The sequence below is a fragment of the Symphalangus syndactylus genome, chromosome 6, assembly GCF_028878055.3.
Source record: "Symphalangus syndactylus isolate Jambi chromosome 6, NHGRI_mSymSyn1-v2.1_pri, whole genome shotgun sequence".
In the NCBI taxonomy this organism is placed as follows: Eukaryota; Metazoa; Chordata; class Mammalia; order Primates; family Hylobatidae; genus Symphalangus; species Symphalangus syndactylus.
The window spans coordinates 58790107-58804388 of NC_072428.2; the positions used below are offsets into that span (position 1 = coordinate 58790107).

The window sequence follows — 14282 nt, forward strand, 5'->3', positions numbered from 1 at the left end:
GACCAACATGGTGAAACCCTGTCTCTGCTAAAAATACAAAAATTAGCCGGGCATGGTGGTGGGTACTTGTAATCCCAGCTACTCAGGAGGCTGAGGCAGGAGAATCGCTTGAACCTGGGAGGCAGAGGTTGCAGTGAGCCAAGATCGTGCCACTGCACTCCAGCCTAGGCGACAGAGCAAGACTCTGTCTCAAAAAAAAAAAAAAAAAAAAAAGAATCTTGCTTCCCTGAGTAATCGCCTTTTCCAAAGACAGGAATGTTGTGGGATTGGGAGCTGCCTAGTGGTGGTAGTCAGGGAAACAGGACTTGGGAGTTTCATTTCCAACCCTATAGCTCATCTCTTGGACAATGCCCTTCACCTGCTGGTGTTTGGTGTGAATTCAGACTAAAGACATTAAAAGTTTTTGCTTTACTTTTTAATTTGGAAACTCCAAGCTGCTAAATGAACCCAGACAAGCCATATACTGGCCTGACAAATTTGCTTAATATACGTTCAGAGCTTAAATGACTTCTCAAGATTTAAGAAAAATCTCAAGAAAAAGGCTATTATTACCATTTATCTATCTATTGGGTTTCAACTATGCCTAAATTCGACACTTACATTTAAAATGGTTCCTTTAGCATGGCATAGTGAAAAGATCATAGATTCAACATCATAAGATTCAGGTCCTAACTCTAATTCTTGCGACCTGTATGACTTTGGACAAGTCACAAACATTTTGAGCCCTAGATTCTTCAGATGTTAAGACAGGGAATAAGCCTGTTTTGTTGGTTCACATCTGCAATCCCAGCACTTTGGGAGGCTGAGGTAGGAAGACTGCTTGAGCCCAGTAGTTTGAGACCAGCCTAGGCAACAGGGCAAGACCCTGTCTCTACCAAAAAGAAAAAAAAAAGAAAGGAAAAAAAGGGAATAATACCGATTTATTTTAACTATCTTTTTTTTTTAAATTTTTTTGAGACAGGGTCTCACTCTGTTGCCCCAGGCTGGAGTGCAGTGGCGCCATCTTGGCTCACTGCAACCTTCACCTCCCAGGTTCAAAAGATCTTCATGCCTCAGCCTCCCAAGTAGCTGGGATTACAGGCATGCACCACCATGCCTGGCTAGTTTTTGTATTTTTAGTAGACATGGGGTTTTGCCATGTTGGCCAGGCTGATCTCAAACTCCTGGCATCAAGTGAACCACCGCTTCAGCCTCCCAAAGTACTGGGATTGCAGATGTGAGCCACTATGCCTGGCCAATTATCTTAAAGATTATTGTGAGGCTCAAAAGAAAGAATGCAAAACAAAAACAGTTCTGGAAAATCTGCAATGTAGTATAGTATCAGATATTATTCCAGAATAGACTAAATCCTTACTTTGACTAACAACACTTAACAAGGAACCATGGGACCTTATTTTCAGACCGGATGACGCCAAAGCCCAAGTTTTTTCTTTTTTTCATTTTTGAGACGGAGTCTCGCTCAGTCACCCAGAATGGAATGCGGTGGCGTGATCTCGGCTCACTGCAACCTCCTCCTCCCGGGTTCAAGCGATTCTCCTGCCTCAGCCTCCCAAGTAGCTGGGACTACAGGCATGTGCCACTATGCCCGGCTAATTTTTTGTATTTTTAGTAGAGATGGGGTTTCACCATGTTAGCCAGGATGGTCTCGATCTCCTGACCTCGTGATCTGCCTGCCTTGGCCTCCCTAAGTGCTGGGATTACAGGCGTGAGCTACTGCGCCCGGCCAGCCCAGGCTTTTTCTATAACATACTACCCCTCAATGATCAGATTTAAAAGCCAGCTTTCATGGTACTTAATCACCACAGTGCTTCTTTCCAAAAACACAGAAACAGAAATAGTACATGCATTTTTGCATACCTTCATGGGTCCAAGAATCCCAAGTTAAACATCCCTGTCCTGTCCTAGTGGACATCTGTTCCTATACATCTTTGTTTTTGCCTATCCTGGTGAACATGACAAGAAGGGACAGAACAAATAGAAAATAGGATCACTGTGAAATATGCCGAAATGCTCACTGGCTGAGCTATCTTCTTACCTCATTGGGAGAATTGCTAGAAGTATGGCTTTTTCATGAACATGCCACCCAAACATAAAGGAGCTCAAGGCACAAAGAGTTAGACATCGGAGAAAGCCTCTGGGCCCTTGGGGTTTAAGCCAAAGACAGAAAATAGAGGGCTAGAAACAATAGGCAAAGATAAACTTCAGTATCGTTTGAAATAGACTTTACAGAAACAGAGTTCAGGTGAATACAATTTGCATCATCTCTGAAAGACAGTCGATCTTAAACAATTCTTCATGAAACCGAATCATTCATCACTTTGTGCACAGTCTAACAAAAGTTAACATAAAAGCAACAACTCAGAAAAAATTGGCATTTGATGTGTATATATATATATTTTTATATGTAAATAAATATATAATATAATTATTTTTGGTTTTTTTGAGATGGAGTCTTGCTCTGCCACCCAGGCTGGAGTGCAGTGGTGCGATCTTGGCTCACTGCAACCTCCACCTCCCGGGTTCAAGCGATTTTCCTGCCTCAGCCTCCTGAGTAGCTGGGATTACAGGTGCCTGCCCACCACGCCCAGCTAATTTTTGTATTTTTAATAGAGACAGGGTTTCACCATGTTGGCCAGGCTGGTCTCGAAATCCTGACCTTGTGATCTGCCCGCCTTGGCCTCCCAAAGTGCTGGGATTACAGGTTTGAGCCACCGCGCCTGGCCTTGATGTATATATTTAACTCATTAAAATTAATTCTACTGGCTGGGCATGGTGGCTCATGCCTATAATCCCAGCACTTTGGGAGGCCAAGGCAGGCAGATCACTTGAGGTTAGGAGTTCAAGAACAGCCTGACCAACATAGTGAAACCCCATCTCTACTAAAAATACAAAAAAAATTAGCTGGGCGTGGTGGTACATACCTGTATTCCCAGGTACTCTGGAGGCTGAGGCAGGAGAATTGCTTGAACCCAGGAGGCAGAGGTTGCGGTGAGCTGAAATTGCGCCACTGCACTCCAGCCTAGGTGACAGAGCGAGACTTGACTCAAAAAAAAAAAAAAAAAAAAAAAATTGGCCAGGCACAGTGACTCACGCCTGTAATCCCAGAACTTTGGGAGGCTGATGAGAGTCGATCACAAGCTCAGGAGTTCAAGACCAGCCTGGCCAAGATGGTGAAACCCCATCTCTACTAAAAACTACAAAAAAGGCCGGGTGTGGTGGCTCAGGCCTACAATCCCAGCACTTTGGGAGGCTGAGGTGGGCGGATCACGAGGTCAGGAGATCAAGACCATCCTGGCCAACATGGTAAAACCCTGTCTCTACTAAAATACAAAAAAAATTAGCTAGGCGTGGTGATGCATGCCTGTAGTTCCAGCTACTCAGGAGGCTGAAGCAGGGGAACCGCTTGAACCCAGGAGGTGGGGGTTGCAGTGAGCTGAGATCGTACCACGACACTCTAGCCTGGCAACAGAGCAAGACTCTGTCTCAAAAAACAAAAAAACTGCAAAAAAAATTAGCCAGGTGCGGTGGCAGGCGCCTGTAATCCCAGCTACTCAGGAGGCTGAGGCAGGAGAATCACCACTGCACTCCAGCCTGGATAACAGAGTGAGACTCTGTCTCAAAAAAAAAAAAAAATTATACTATCAAAATTAATAATTAAGTTCTGGGATATACAGTCTAATAACTTATTACATCTTCATAATTAGTTTACTAATAGTTCACTTATTAATGAACCTAATAGGTCAAACTACGGAAGTCCATAGATGCTTTTGAGCCAATAAATTAGATTTACCATATTAATAAATACCTAGTTTTATTGGCTAGAAGGCCATAGAAACTATATGTACCTCATAAGGCTAAAATTTTAGGAAAAACGTTTTACCTCAATTAAAATATGTGAACAAACAGCCCAACAGAGCTTAATGATCTACATACCTGTACTGTCATGTAATTAAGTGGAGTCAGGTGGTTGCTAGCAGGTTTGAAACATTCAGAAACCAAAATTAAAGATGAGTGTAATTATCGATAGGATTGAGTTGTTTATACTGAATTCTACTAAAATTATACCATGAAATTGAGGTCACTGCAATCACTAATGAAATTTTAGAAATTAAAGTTTCTAAAGTACTTAGAATGAGGCCTCTAACAGCATCTTACTCGTATTAGGCTCATCTTAGGCTCAAAAAGCCTTTGTCGACTCTCTCAACTCACTATCACCATCAAGACAAAACATCCACGCCGTGCAGATACATTTGGAATTTTGATGATTTAGCTAAGGATGAGAAAAACAAACCAAATCTGGATGTCCCTGCCACAAACATTTCCTTCTTTCTCCGCAGCATGATCCATGCCTCTTCCTCCCTGGGCTTTTCTTTTTCCCTTCCCCCAGGGTGAACAGATGGTCTAACAGCCACTGGCAAGAATCTCTCACAAAGGCTTTACTGGTAATCCTTCCTCATGGTATTCAAAGTTACCCTAAGAATTGCTAGCAAATGCTTCAATCTGCAGAAGGATTACAGGCATGAAATTTATTCTACAGTTGGAAGAGCTAGAAAGTTGAAATTTAATCAGCCAGACAAAAGAAAAACAGAGAAAACTCAAGAAATGAGCACCATCTGTTGAGTTCTTACCAATATGGCAATCAGTGTGCAGATGAGAGTTGCCAAGGGAGTCACTGAGGGAAGGACAGTGTGCTGGAACTGCTGAACCAAACCACTTGTCATTGAGGCCTTGGGAATATTGTTGGGATCAAGAAATTTCAATTTCAAACCTATTAAACAGACATTTTGTTTTATTTTTATCTTTATCAGCAAGATACCATATATTAACAATCAATTCCTTGAGGAATAAAAAGTAAGCTACTAAATCTTACTGCTGCTTAAAGGCTAAGATTTCATGAATTTAATCCTATACTATTCTACCCAAAATGCCTCTGGTCTTAAGATTATAATATATAAAGCAGCTCTTTGCATTGGAACAGGGAATTTGTGCAGCTTATAGGAAACTTGCCAGCAGGCAGCACAAATGGTAATCTGCTCTCACTTCTGAAAGCAAGCTTCTAGAACAGTCTGAGCATGTCATGAAGGAGCTCTGAATCCTTCATCTCCTATAGGAGAAACCCTGTATTCCTAAACATAGTATCCAGTGTCTTCCATGATCTCGTCGCCCCTTCCCACCTGTCCAATCTCATCTCTACTTTGTTAAATGAGGCTTGGCCACAATGAAATAACCGTGGGTCCTCAATATACCACTCTCAACACCTGTGTCCCTCTGCTCAGGCAACTCCCTTTGCCAAATTAACTTCTAATTCAATCACCTGAGAAAGCTCCTAAATCAATAAGCAGAACTGATTTTCTTGTGAGCTCACTTTTTTTTTTTTGAGATGGAGTCTTACTCTGTCGCCCAGAGACAGAGGCTGGAATGCAGTGGCGCGATCTCAGCTCACTGCAGCCTCTGCCTCCCAGGTTCCAGTGATTCTCCTGCCTCAGCCTCCCCATTAACTGGGATTACAGGCATGCGCCACCATGCCCGGCTAGTTTTTGTATTTTTAGTAGAGACAGGGTGTCACCATGTTGGCCAGGCTGGTCTCGAACTCCTGACTTCAGGTGATCCACCCATCTCAGCCTCCCAAAGTGCTAGGATTACAGGCCTGAGCCAACGTGCCCAGCTGAGTGAGCTCACTCTAACAGTGCTCACCACAAGGCACTGCACTTGTTTATGTGCTTATTTCCTCTACTATACTGTATTCCTTGAAGGCAGGAATGATGATGAGTTCATTTCTATCCCCAGTACAAAGGAGTTCAATAAATACTTGGCTATTACATAAATCAATTCAGAGAATGACAATCCAAGCCCCAACAAGCTCTGGATAATAGGACAGTCAAGGACAGTCTGAGCACCTATAGGGCCTGTCAAATGCCAGTGAAAATGAGTACAATGTGGGAAAGATGTACCAAAATATTTTCTACTTACTAACCTCTTCCCCTTTCCCCCTTGGCCTGCTGATTCTCTTACAGCTAATAACTATCTCCCTAAAACAAAGTTCTCTAACTGACACTGACTTTCCATGTAAAACATCTTCAAAGAGACAAACATACAAGTGAGGGTACAGTACAGCTTCCTGACTCAGACAAGGCAACTGGCCCTTGTACCTCATACTATGCTGCCTGTTTAAAGCTTTTTTTGAAATATGAATGTTAGGAATTACTCTGTAAGAATGCCATGTACATCAAGGCTAGATTCACAGTGAGCAACACGGTGACACAATGTATAAGTCATCACATAGGCAGTGTATGATTTCCTCCAAGTACTTATCAAAAACAGCAATAGTGGCCACCATGCATGGAGCGTCTTATCATGTGCCCAGGGCTCTGCACTTACTATTTTTAGCCCCCTGAGGTACAGAGATGGAGTAACCTGCCCAACGTCACACAACTAATAGGTGGTAAAACTGAACTCAGGTTTGTCTGGCTCCAAAGTCTCTGCTACTGGTAACCTAGTACTTTTTAAATTTTGCTTCTGTTCCCCACAACACACTGTATAGGTACAGGTAAAGTACTAGTATGCCTTTCGTATTGTGAGGAAAGTAAGACGAAAGGAAGCAAATGACTTGTCAATGCCACACATTGCAATAGCAATTTACGCAGGTGAGCCTCGAAACCAAGTCATCAGACTCTAGATCTGGAGTCCACAAACTATAGCCCAACAGCCAAATGTAGTCTGTGCCGTTTTTGCACAGCACTGAAGCTATGAATGGTTTTTACTTTTATAAGGTTTTAAACAAATCTGTGCAGACACAGACACACATACACACACACACTGTGTGTGGCCTGCATAGCTTAAAATATTATCTGGCCAGTTACAGAAAAAGTTTGCTGACCACCACTCTTGATCATGCCATTTTCCCACCAAGCTAGATTGTATTCACAAATGAGAGACTGTGTTATCCAGAGTGAGTTATTTTTAGTAGAACCATCTCAAAGCATAACTTATGTTTCATTACAACCCAATTTTAAAAACCATAGCCTGGGTTTTTGATTTCTTCTCATCTCATGTTAAAATGCAGGGTTATTTTCCTTACTGGTTTAATACCCAGAGTCACAACTTACATATTCTTCTTTCTTGTTTCTCGTATGTTTAGGTTAAAAAATGGGGTGGGCCAGGCATGGTGGCTTGTGCTGGTAATCCCAGCACTTTGGGAAGCCAAGGTGGGAGGATCATTTGAGACTAGAAGTTTGATCCCATTCTGGACAAAATAGTGAGACCCTCATCTCTAAAAAACAAAAATTTAAAATCAGCCAGGTGTGGTGGTATGCACCTGTGGTCCCAGCAACTCAGGGGGCTGAGACAAGAGGATTGTTTGAGCCCAGGAATTTAAGGCTGCAGTGCACTATGCTGTCAACACCATTGCACTCCATCCTGGGTGACCATGAGACTCTGTCTCTAAAAATAAGTAGGGGTTTGAATAGGAATGGTGAGAAGGGGGGAAAAAAGCAGGGTTAACTGCTGCTGCCGAATAATTTTTTAATTAAGGCAAAAATTACCTTTATAGAGTGTCTACATATTTTATTTTTTCCCCAGGAAAGGATCAATAACCTCATTACCACAAGGAGCTTTTATAAGGAAAACAGTCTGTTTACTGCACTAAAGCCTCAGTCCCAAGAACTGCTCCCCCCATTCATCCTGAAAGCTGAAATGCAGGACTGGAGAACAAACAATTCAGCCACATTCAAAACACAAAGGTTTTTCCATTTCTCCATGTGCCGAGTCCTTTCAATATTCAGAGTCGGAGTAAAAAGTGCTCGCTACCATACCGATGACAGACAGCACTTTGTCCAAAGCATTGTACAAAGCCCAGAAGTTTGGAGCCCAATATGCATGACAGAGGCCCCTCTTGAAAGGAAAGAGTCGGGAAAAAACTTGAGGCAGCTGATTCTGTTGAAAAGAGAAATGAAACTGATTAAACAGTCATCAATCTTTTTTCAAATTCAAAAAGAGAACTACGGAACTCTCTATGGTATAGTGTGTAGAAAGTTATGGGGTCAGGGTTCTAGTCTCTATTCCTTCAAGTAAGTGGTTATATGCTCACCACAATGTAAGTTCACAGAACCTTCTTTTGGTCTCACTTTGTCCACTGTTCAGTGGGACAATATACATAAAAATACTTTGAATACCAGTCCATACTATTATAAGTATAATAATAAAAGAATTTACAAGCTACAAAGCAGAACACAGACTGCAGCTTATCCATGTCTACTAGGATGAAGGGGAGAGCTGGGAAGACTACAAAAGATGTGACGCATTTCAGTTTTAGTAAGAATTAAAATTAATTAGTTGATTTCAGGGCGGGGAAGAAGAGGAAGAAAGAAAACATCTGAACATCTGTTAAATTCTATGCACTTTAGAATGTTTGCTGTCCATGTAAGACTGCAAAATTATTGATTTTGTTACAAATACATTTTATCAAGTAGGTAAACTTACAAGTACAGAATACACAAATAATGAAGATCAATTCTGTGTTTGTGTATGTGTAACGTACACTTAAACATACATGTGTATATATGTATATATACATATTTGAATGTGCACAAAAATGTCTGAAAGAATACTACCTTATCGGGCCAAGAGTGGTGGCTCACGCCTTTAATCCCAGCACTTTGGGAGGCTGAGGCAAGTGGATCACCTGAGGTCAGGAGTTCGAGACCAGCCTGACCAACATGTTGAAACCCTGTCTCTACTAAAAATACAAAAATTAGCCAGGCATGGTGGCATCGCCTGTAATCCCAGCTACTCAGGAGGCTGAGACAGGAGAATCGCTTGAATCCGGGAGGTGGAGGTTGCAGTGAGCCAAGATCATGCCACTGCATTCCAGCCTGGGTGACAGAGCGAGACTCCACCTTAAAAAAAAAAAAAAAAAAAAAAGGAATACTGCCCTATCTTTGGGGAGTCACATTGGGTAAGGAGTAAGAAAAACGTAGCTTTTACTTATTTTACATATTCCTGGCTTTATTATGTTTTCTAAACACCAACAAAGAACATGTATTAATTAAAAAAAAAAAAAAAGGCTTACCAAGGCCAGGAAAGGACCCAATGAAAGAGCAGAAACTACGAAAACAACCAGTCCCAGGGAAATAACACGAACAAAGCTGAAACTCTTCCATCGAATAGACCCATCTACAGAAATGGAACATTATCAGTAACCAGGAAGATGGAAAGGAACGTTAACCATAACCTATATCATGTGCTAAAACTAGAAATATCCCACAATAGTACATCAATCTATTCATGATATGGCAAGAGCATAGAAAAGCAAGAATGGGTAAAGGGCTTACAGGATCAGCAGCTGAGATATCTGCTGTGCTTCATAAAACCTTCTTATCAAGCAAGCCACCAAGTCAACACAGTTAAGGAAAAAAATCGAAAATGTTTTTGCTATTATTACCAAAACTTGCCTGGTTTATTTGCAGTGAAACAGTAGGATCGCAGCAGATATACACCATAAGCTGGTGCTACATAGAGGTAGATATGCTTGAAATGTAGGAGAACAGCAAAGAGAAATGCTCCTTCCATATGCCTTTTCTAGGAGATTTAAAAGGGAAATATCACTTTAAAATTCAGGGTAAATGAAATGCAATAATGTGGTATCCTGGATTGAATCCTGGAACAGAAAAAGGACATTAAAGGAAAAACGGGTGAAATTCAAATGCATCAATATTGCTTTCTTAGTCTTGATGAATGTACTATGGTTATGTAAGGTGGTAATGGGGGGAAATGGGTGAGGGGTATATAGAACTCTCTGTACTATTTCTACAATTTTTCTGGAAAGCTAAAATTATTCTACAAAAAGGTTATTAAAAAAACTAAAATTAGGCTGAGTGTGGTGGCTTACACCTGTAATCCCAGCACTTTGGTAAGCCGACGTGGAAGGATTGCTTGACCCCAGGAGTTCAAGACCAGCCTGGACAAAATAGGGAGGCCCTGTCTCTACAAAAAAATAAAAAATGAAAAAAGTTAGCTAGGCGTGATGGCTTGCACCTGTAGCACCAGCTACTCTGGAGGCTGAGGTGAGAGAATCTGCTTCAGCCCAGGAGGTGGAGGCTGCAATGAGCCATGATGACGCCACTGCACTCCAACTTGGGTGACAGAGTGAGACCCTGTCTCCAAAATGAATAAATAAATAATAAAAATAAACAATACCTACTTTTTAAAAATTTTTATTTTATTTTTTTTGAGATGGAGCCTCGCTCTGTCTTGCCCAGGCTGAAGTGCAGTGGCACAATCCTGACTCACTGCAGCCTCCGCCTCCTCGATTCAAGCAATTCTCCTGTTTCAGCCTCTCGAGTAGCTGGGACTACAGGCGTGTGCCAACACACCCAGCTAATTTTTGTATTTTTTAGTAGAGACAGGGTTTCACCATGTTGGCCAGGCTGGTCTCAAACTCCTGACCTCAGGTGATCCACCTGCCTTGGCCTCCCAGAGTGCTGGGATTACAGGCGTGAACCGCCATGCCTGGCCCAAGGTAAATATTCTATAACCAGTATAAGAAAAACATAGGCAAGTGATTCCAGCTAGCTTTTTTTTTGAGACGGAGTTTTGTTCTTGTTGCCCAGGCTGGAGTGCAATGGCACGGTCTCGTCTTACTGCAACCTCCACTTCCCAGGTTCAAGTAATTCTCCTGCCTCAGCCTCCCAAGTAGGTGGGATTACAAGTGCCCACCACCACGCCTGGCTAATGTTTTTGTATTTTTAGTAGAGACGGGGTTTCACCATGTTGGCCAGGCTGGTCTCAAACTCCTGGCCTCAACTGATCCACCTGTCTCAGCCTCCCAAAGTACTGGGATTACAGGCATGAGCCACTGCGACCAGCCCAGCTAGCTTTTATACTGAGTCTAATGTGTTCATAAATTCATTATTCCAACAAAGATTTATCACGTACTAAGCCTTATGCTGAGATCATATCCTACATGTCATCAGTAATAACATACTGCAAATTCTCCCTTAGGAATTAGAGCCCAGAGAATTAAATTACCGTCACCCCTCAGTTTCAGAATAGCTGGAGTTGATTTCCAAAGAAGGGCTGGGAATGAGAACATGAACAAATATATAGGATGCTATGCTACCAAAAATATCAATTACATTTTATATTGTAGATTAGGTAACTTATATAGCACTATCAGGCTGAAGGCACCAGTCACTGCACTTGATCCTAACACTACTTAGGAAAACTAAAGGTATTCTGATGTAAAAAGAACAAACAATGGCCAGGCGTGGTGGCTCATGCCTGCAATCCCAGCACTTTGGGAGGCCAAGGCGGGTGGATCACTTGAGGTCAGGAGTTTGAGACCAGCCTGGCCAACATAGTGAAACCCTGTCTCTACTAAAAATACAAAAAATTAGCCGGGCATGGTGGTGGGTGCCTGTAATCCCAGCTACTCGGGAGGCTGAGACAGGAGAATCACGTGAGGTGGAGGTTGCAGTGAGCTGAGATCACGCCACTGCACTCCAGCCTGGGCGACAATGCAAGACGCTATCTCAAAAAAAAAAAAAAACAAAAAAAACAAAACAGAACAAAACAAAACAAAACGAGCTTACTATAACTACGACGTTATAGTAAGAATTTGGCTGAGTGCAGTGGCTGACGCCTCCAATCCCAGCACTTTGGGAGGCTGAGGTGGGTGGATCACGAAGTCAGGAAATCGAGACCATCCTGGCTAACATGGTGAAACCCCGTCTCTACTAAAAATACAAAAAATTAGCTGGGCGTAGTGGTGTACACCTGTGGTCCCAGCTAACTGGAGGCTGAGGCAGGAGGACTGTTTGAGCCCAGGAGATTGAGGTTACAGTGTGCTGTGACTGCACCACTGCATTTTCCAGCCTGGGTGACACAGCATGACATTGTCTCCAAAAAAAAAAGAAAGTCTGAAATCTGTCTACCTCACAGGAATTTCAGAAGGATTAAATGAGATAACAGTCCTGATGTTCTGCAGGGGAAACTGCCACAGGGACCATGAAAGGCCAGGTTCCTTCTCTCATCAGGTGCGGTCTAGAATAGGTAGCTTTAGGAGTAATAACAAAAAAGAGTGGGAATGCTTCCAGGTATCTCTTCAATTTTATAACTTACTTAAGATCTGCATAAGGTCTAGCTGATTCCATAGTCAAATTTTATTTGTTCAATAAGCATCCAACAAATATTCATTGAACACCAATTATATTCTAATTACTATGTAGCTTTTTATGGTTAAAAGAGAAAAGTTTATCCAGACATTTATAGTTAACAAAGAACTTTAGATTATCAAATTTGATCTTTCCAATGTCCCTGTGAGGTAAGTAGCCCCATTTTACAACCAAGAATGTAGTGGTAAATTTCATTTTATGGGGAAAATGAGGCTAGGAGGGTTAAATAACTTGCCTTCAGTTAATGGTTCTCAAGCCTGATGGTGTATCAAAATTCCTTAGAGAGTCTTAAGCCCCATTCCCAGAGACTTTGATTCCATGTACAAAGGGATGGCCCCAAAATCTGAATTTCTGATTTCCTCCTCTATAGGAGGAATAATAATTCTAACAACTTCACAGAATGGTTCTGAAGTTTACTCAATAAGATATATGTAAGCCAGGTGTGGTGGCACACATCTGTAATCCCATAGACTCAGGAAGCAGAGGTAGGAGGATTGTTCAAGGCCAGGAGTTCAAGACCTGCCTCTAATCCCAGCACTTTGGGAGGCCAGAATGGGAAGGATCACTTGTGTTCAGGAGTTTAAGACCAGCCTGGACAACATAGTGAAACCCCCTTCTCTACAAAAAAAAAAAAAAAAAAATTAGCCAGGTATGGTGGCGTGCACCTGTAGTTCTAGCTACTCAAGAGGCTGAGGTGAGAGAATTGCTTGAGCCCAGGAGTTTGAAGAGGCATTGAGCCATGATTGCGCCAGTGCACTCCAGCCTGGGTGACAGAGCAAGACTCCAACTCTTAAGAAAAAAAAAAGGCCGGGCGCGGTGGCTCACGCCTGTAATCCCAGCACTTTGGGAGGCCGAGGCAGGAGGATCACGAGGTCAGGAGATCGAGACCATCCTGTGAATGGTGAAACCCCATCTCTACTAAAAATACAAAAAATTAGCTGGGCGTGGTGGCAGGCGCCTGTAGTCCCAGCTACTCGGGAGGCTGAGGCGGGAGAATGGCGTGAACCCAGGGGGCGGAGCTTGCAGTGAGCCAAGATCGCGCCACCACACTGCAGCCTGGGAGACAGGGCGAGACTCCGTCTGAAAAAAAAAAAAAAAAGGAAAAAAATACATGGAATGTATGTAATCTTAGTAGCCATGTATTCGAGTAAGCCCTGAGTTGCATAGCTCATTAACATCAGTCAGGATTACAAACAGTTCTTCTGATTCCAAATCCCCTTCTATTACATTAAAGTATCACCATCATAGTTATTATATTGTAAAGACTGCTGCTAGAGACTTCATTCGTACATAAATTATCCCAACCAGGCAAAATGTAATTTAGGGGCTGGGTGCGGTGGCTCATTCCTGTAATTCCAGCACTTTGGGAGGCTGAGGCGGGCGGATCACTTGAGGTCAGGAGTTTGAGACCAGCCTGCCCAACATGGTGAAACCCTATCTCTAATAAGAATACAAAAATTAGCTGGGCATGGTGGTGGGTGCCTGTAATCCCAGCCACTTGGGAGGCTGAGGCACAAGAATTGCTTGAACCTGGGAGGAAGAGGTTGCAGTGAGCTGAGATCGTGCCACCGCACTCCAGCCTGGGCGATAGAGCGAGATTCATTCTCAAAAAAAAAAAAAAAAAGAAAGAAAAGAAAGAAAATGTAATTTAGGGCAGCCACAGGGGCTCATGCCTATAATTCTAGCACTTTGGGAGGCCAAGGCAGGAGGATCACTTGAGGTCAGGAGTTCCGGCCAACATGGCAAGACCCTGTCTCTGCTAAAAAAGCAAAAATTAGCCAGGTGTGGTAGTGTGCACCTGTAATCCCAGCTACTCATGAGGCTTGAACCCAAGAGGCAGAGGTTGCAGTGAGCTGAGATTGCGCCACTGTGCTCCAGTCTGGGTGACAGAGTGAGACTGTCTCAAAACACAAACAAACAAAAACTCAATTTAATTCAGGCCTGCCGCATGCTAACAAGCTTTTGGAGTATAATTGTCTCATCTGTTAAATGAAGAAAATTATGGTCAAAAGAGAAGATGGAATTTGTGAGAAATACCCAATAAAAGTGTCTATCGCACTTGGCAACTCAAAACAGTCAAATAAATTTACCCATCACCCACTACACTGTTCC

The 14282-nt window shown here is 42.6% G+C and overlaps 1 protein-coding gene across 27 annotated transcripts in view; it reads right to left on the reverse strand.

The window, feature by feature from the left end:
- The window catches only part of ALG8 (ALG8 alpha-1,3-glucosyltransferase), a 39298-nt gene that overhangs the window by 3804 nt on the left and 21212 nt on the right, over positions 1-14282 (reverse strand). For 16 of the 27 annotated variants that reach the window (XM_055283064.2, XM_055283065.2, XM_063641422.1 and 13 more), the window contains 5 exons: positions 9450-9576; positions 9068-9171; positions 7812-7932; positions 4629-4768; positions 2036-2175 (listed from right to left, as the gene is read on the reverse strand). In XM_055283064.2, the coding sequence (XP_055139039.1) occupies positions 2036-2175; positions 4629-4768; positions 7812-7932; positions 9068-9171; positions 9450-9576 (632 nt within the window). Of the gene's footprint in view, positions 1-2035; positions 2176-2921; positions 2994-4628; positions 4769-7811; positions 7933-9067; positions 9172-9449; positions 9577-9888; positions 9982-14282 lie in introns of all 27 variants that reach the window. The other 11 variants (XM_063641431.1, XM_063641427.1, XM_063641435.1 and 8 more) reach the window with 9 other exon arrangements.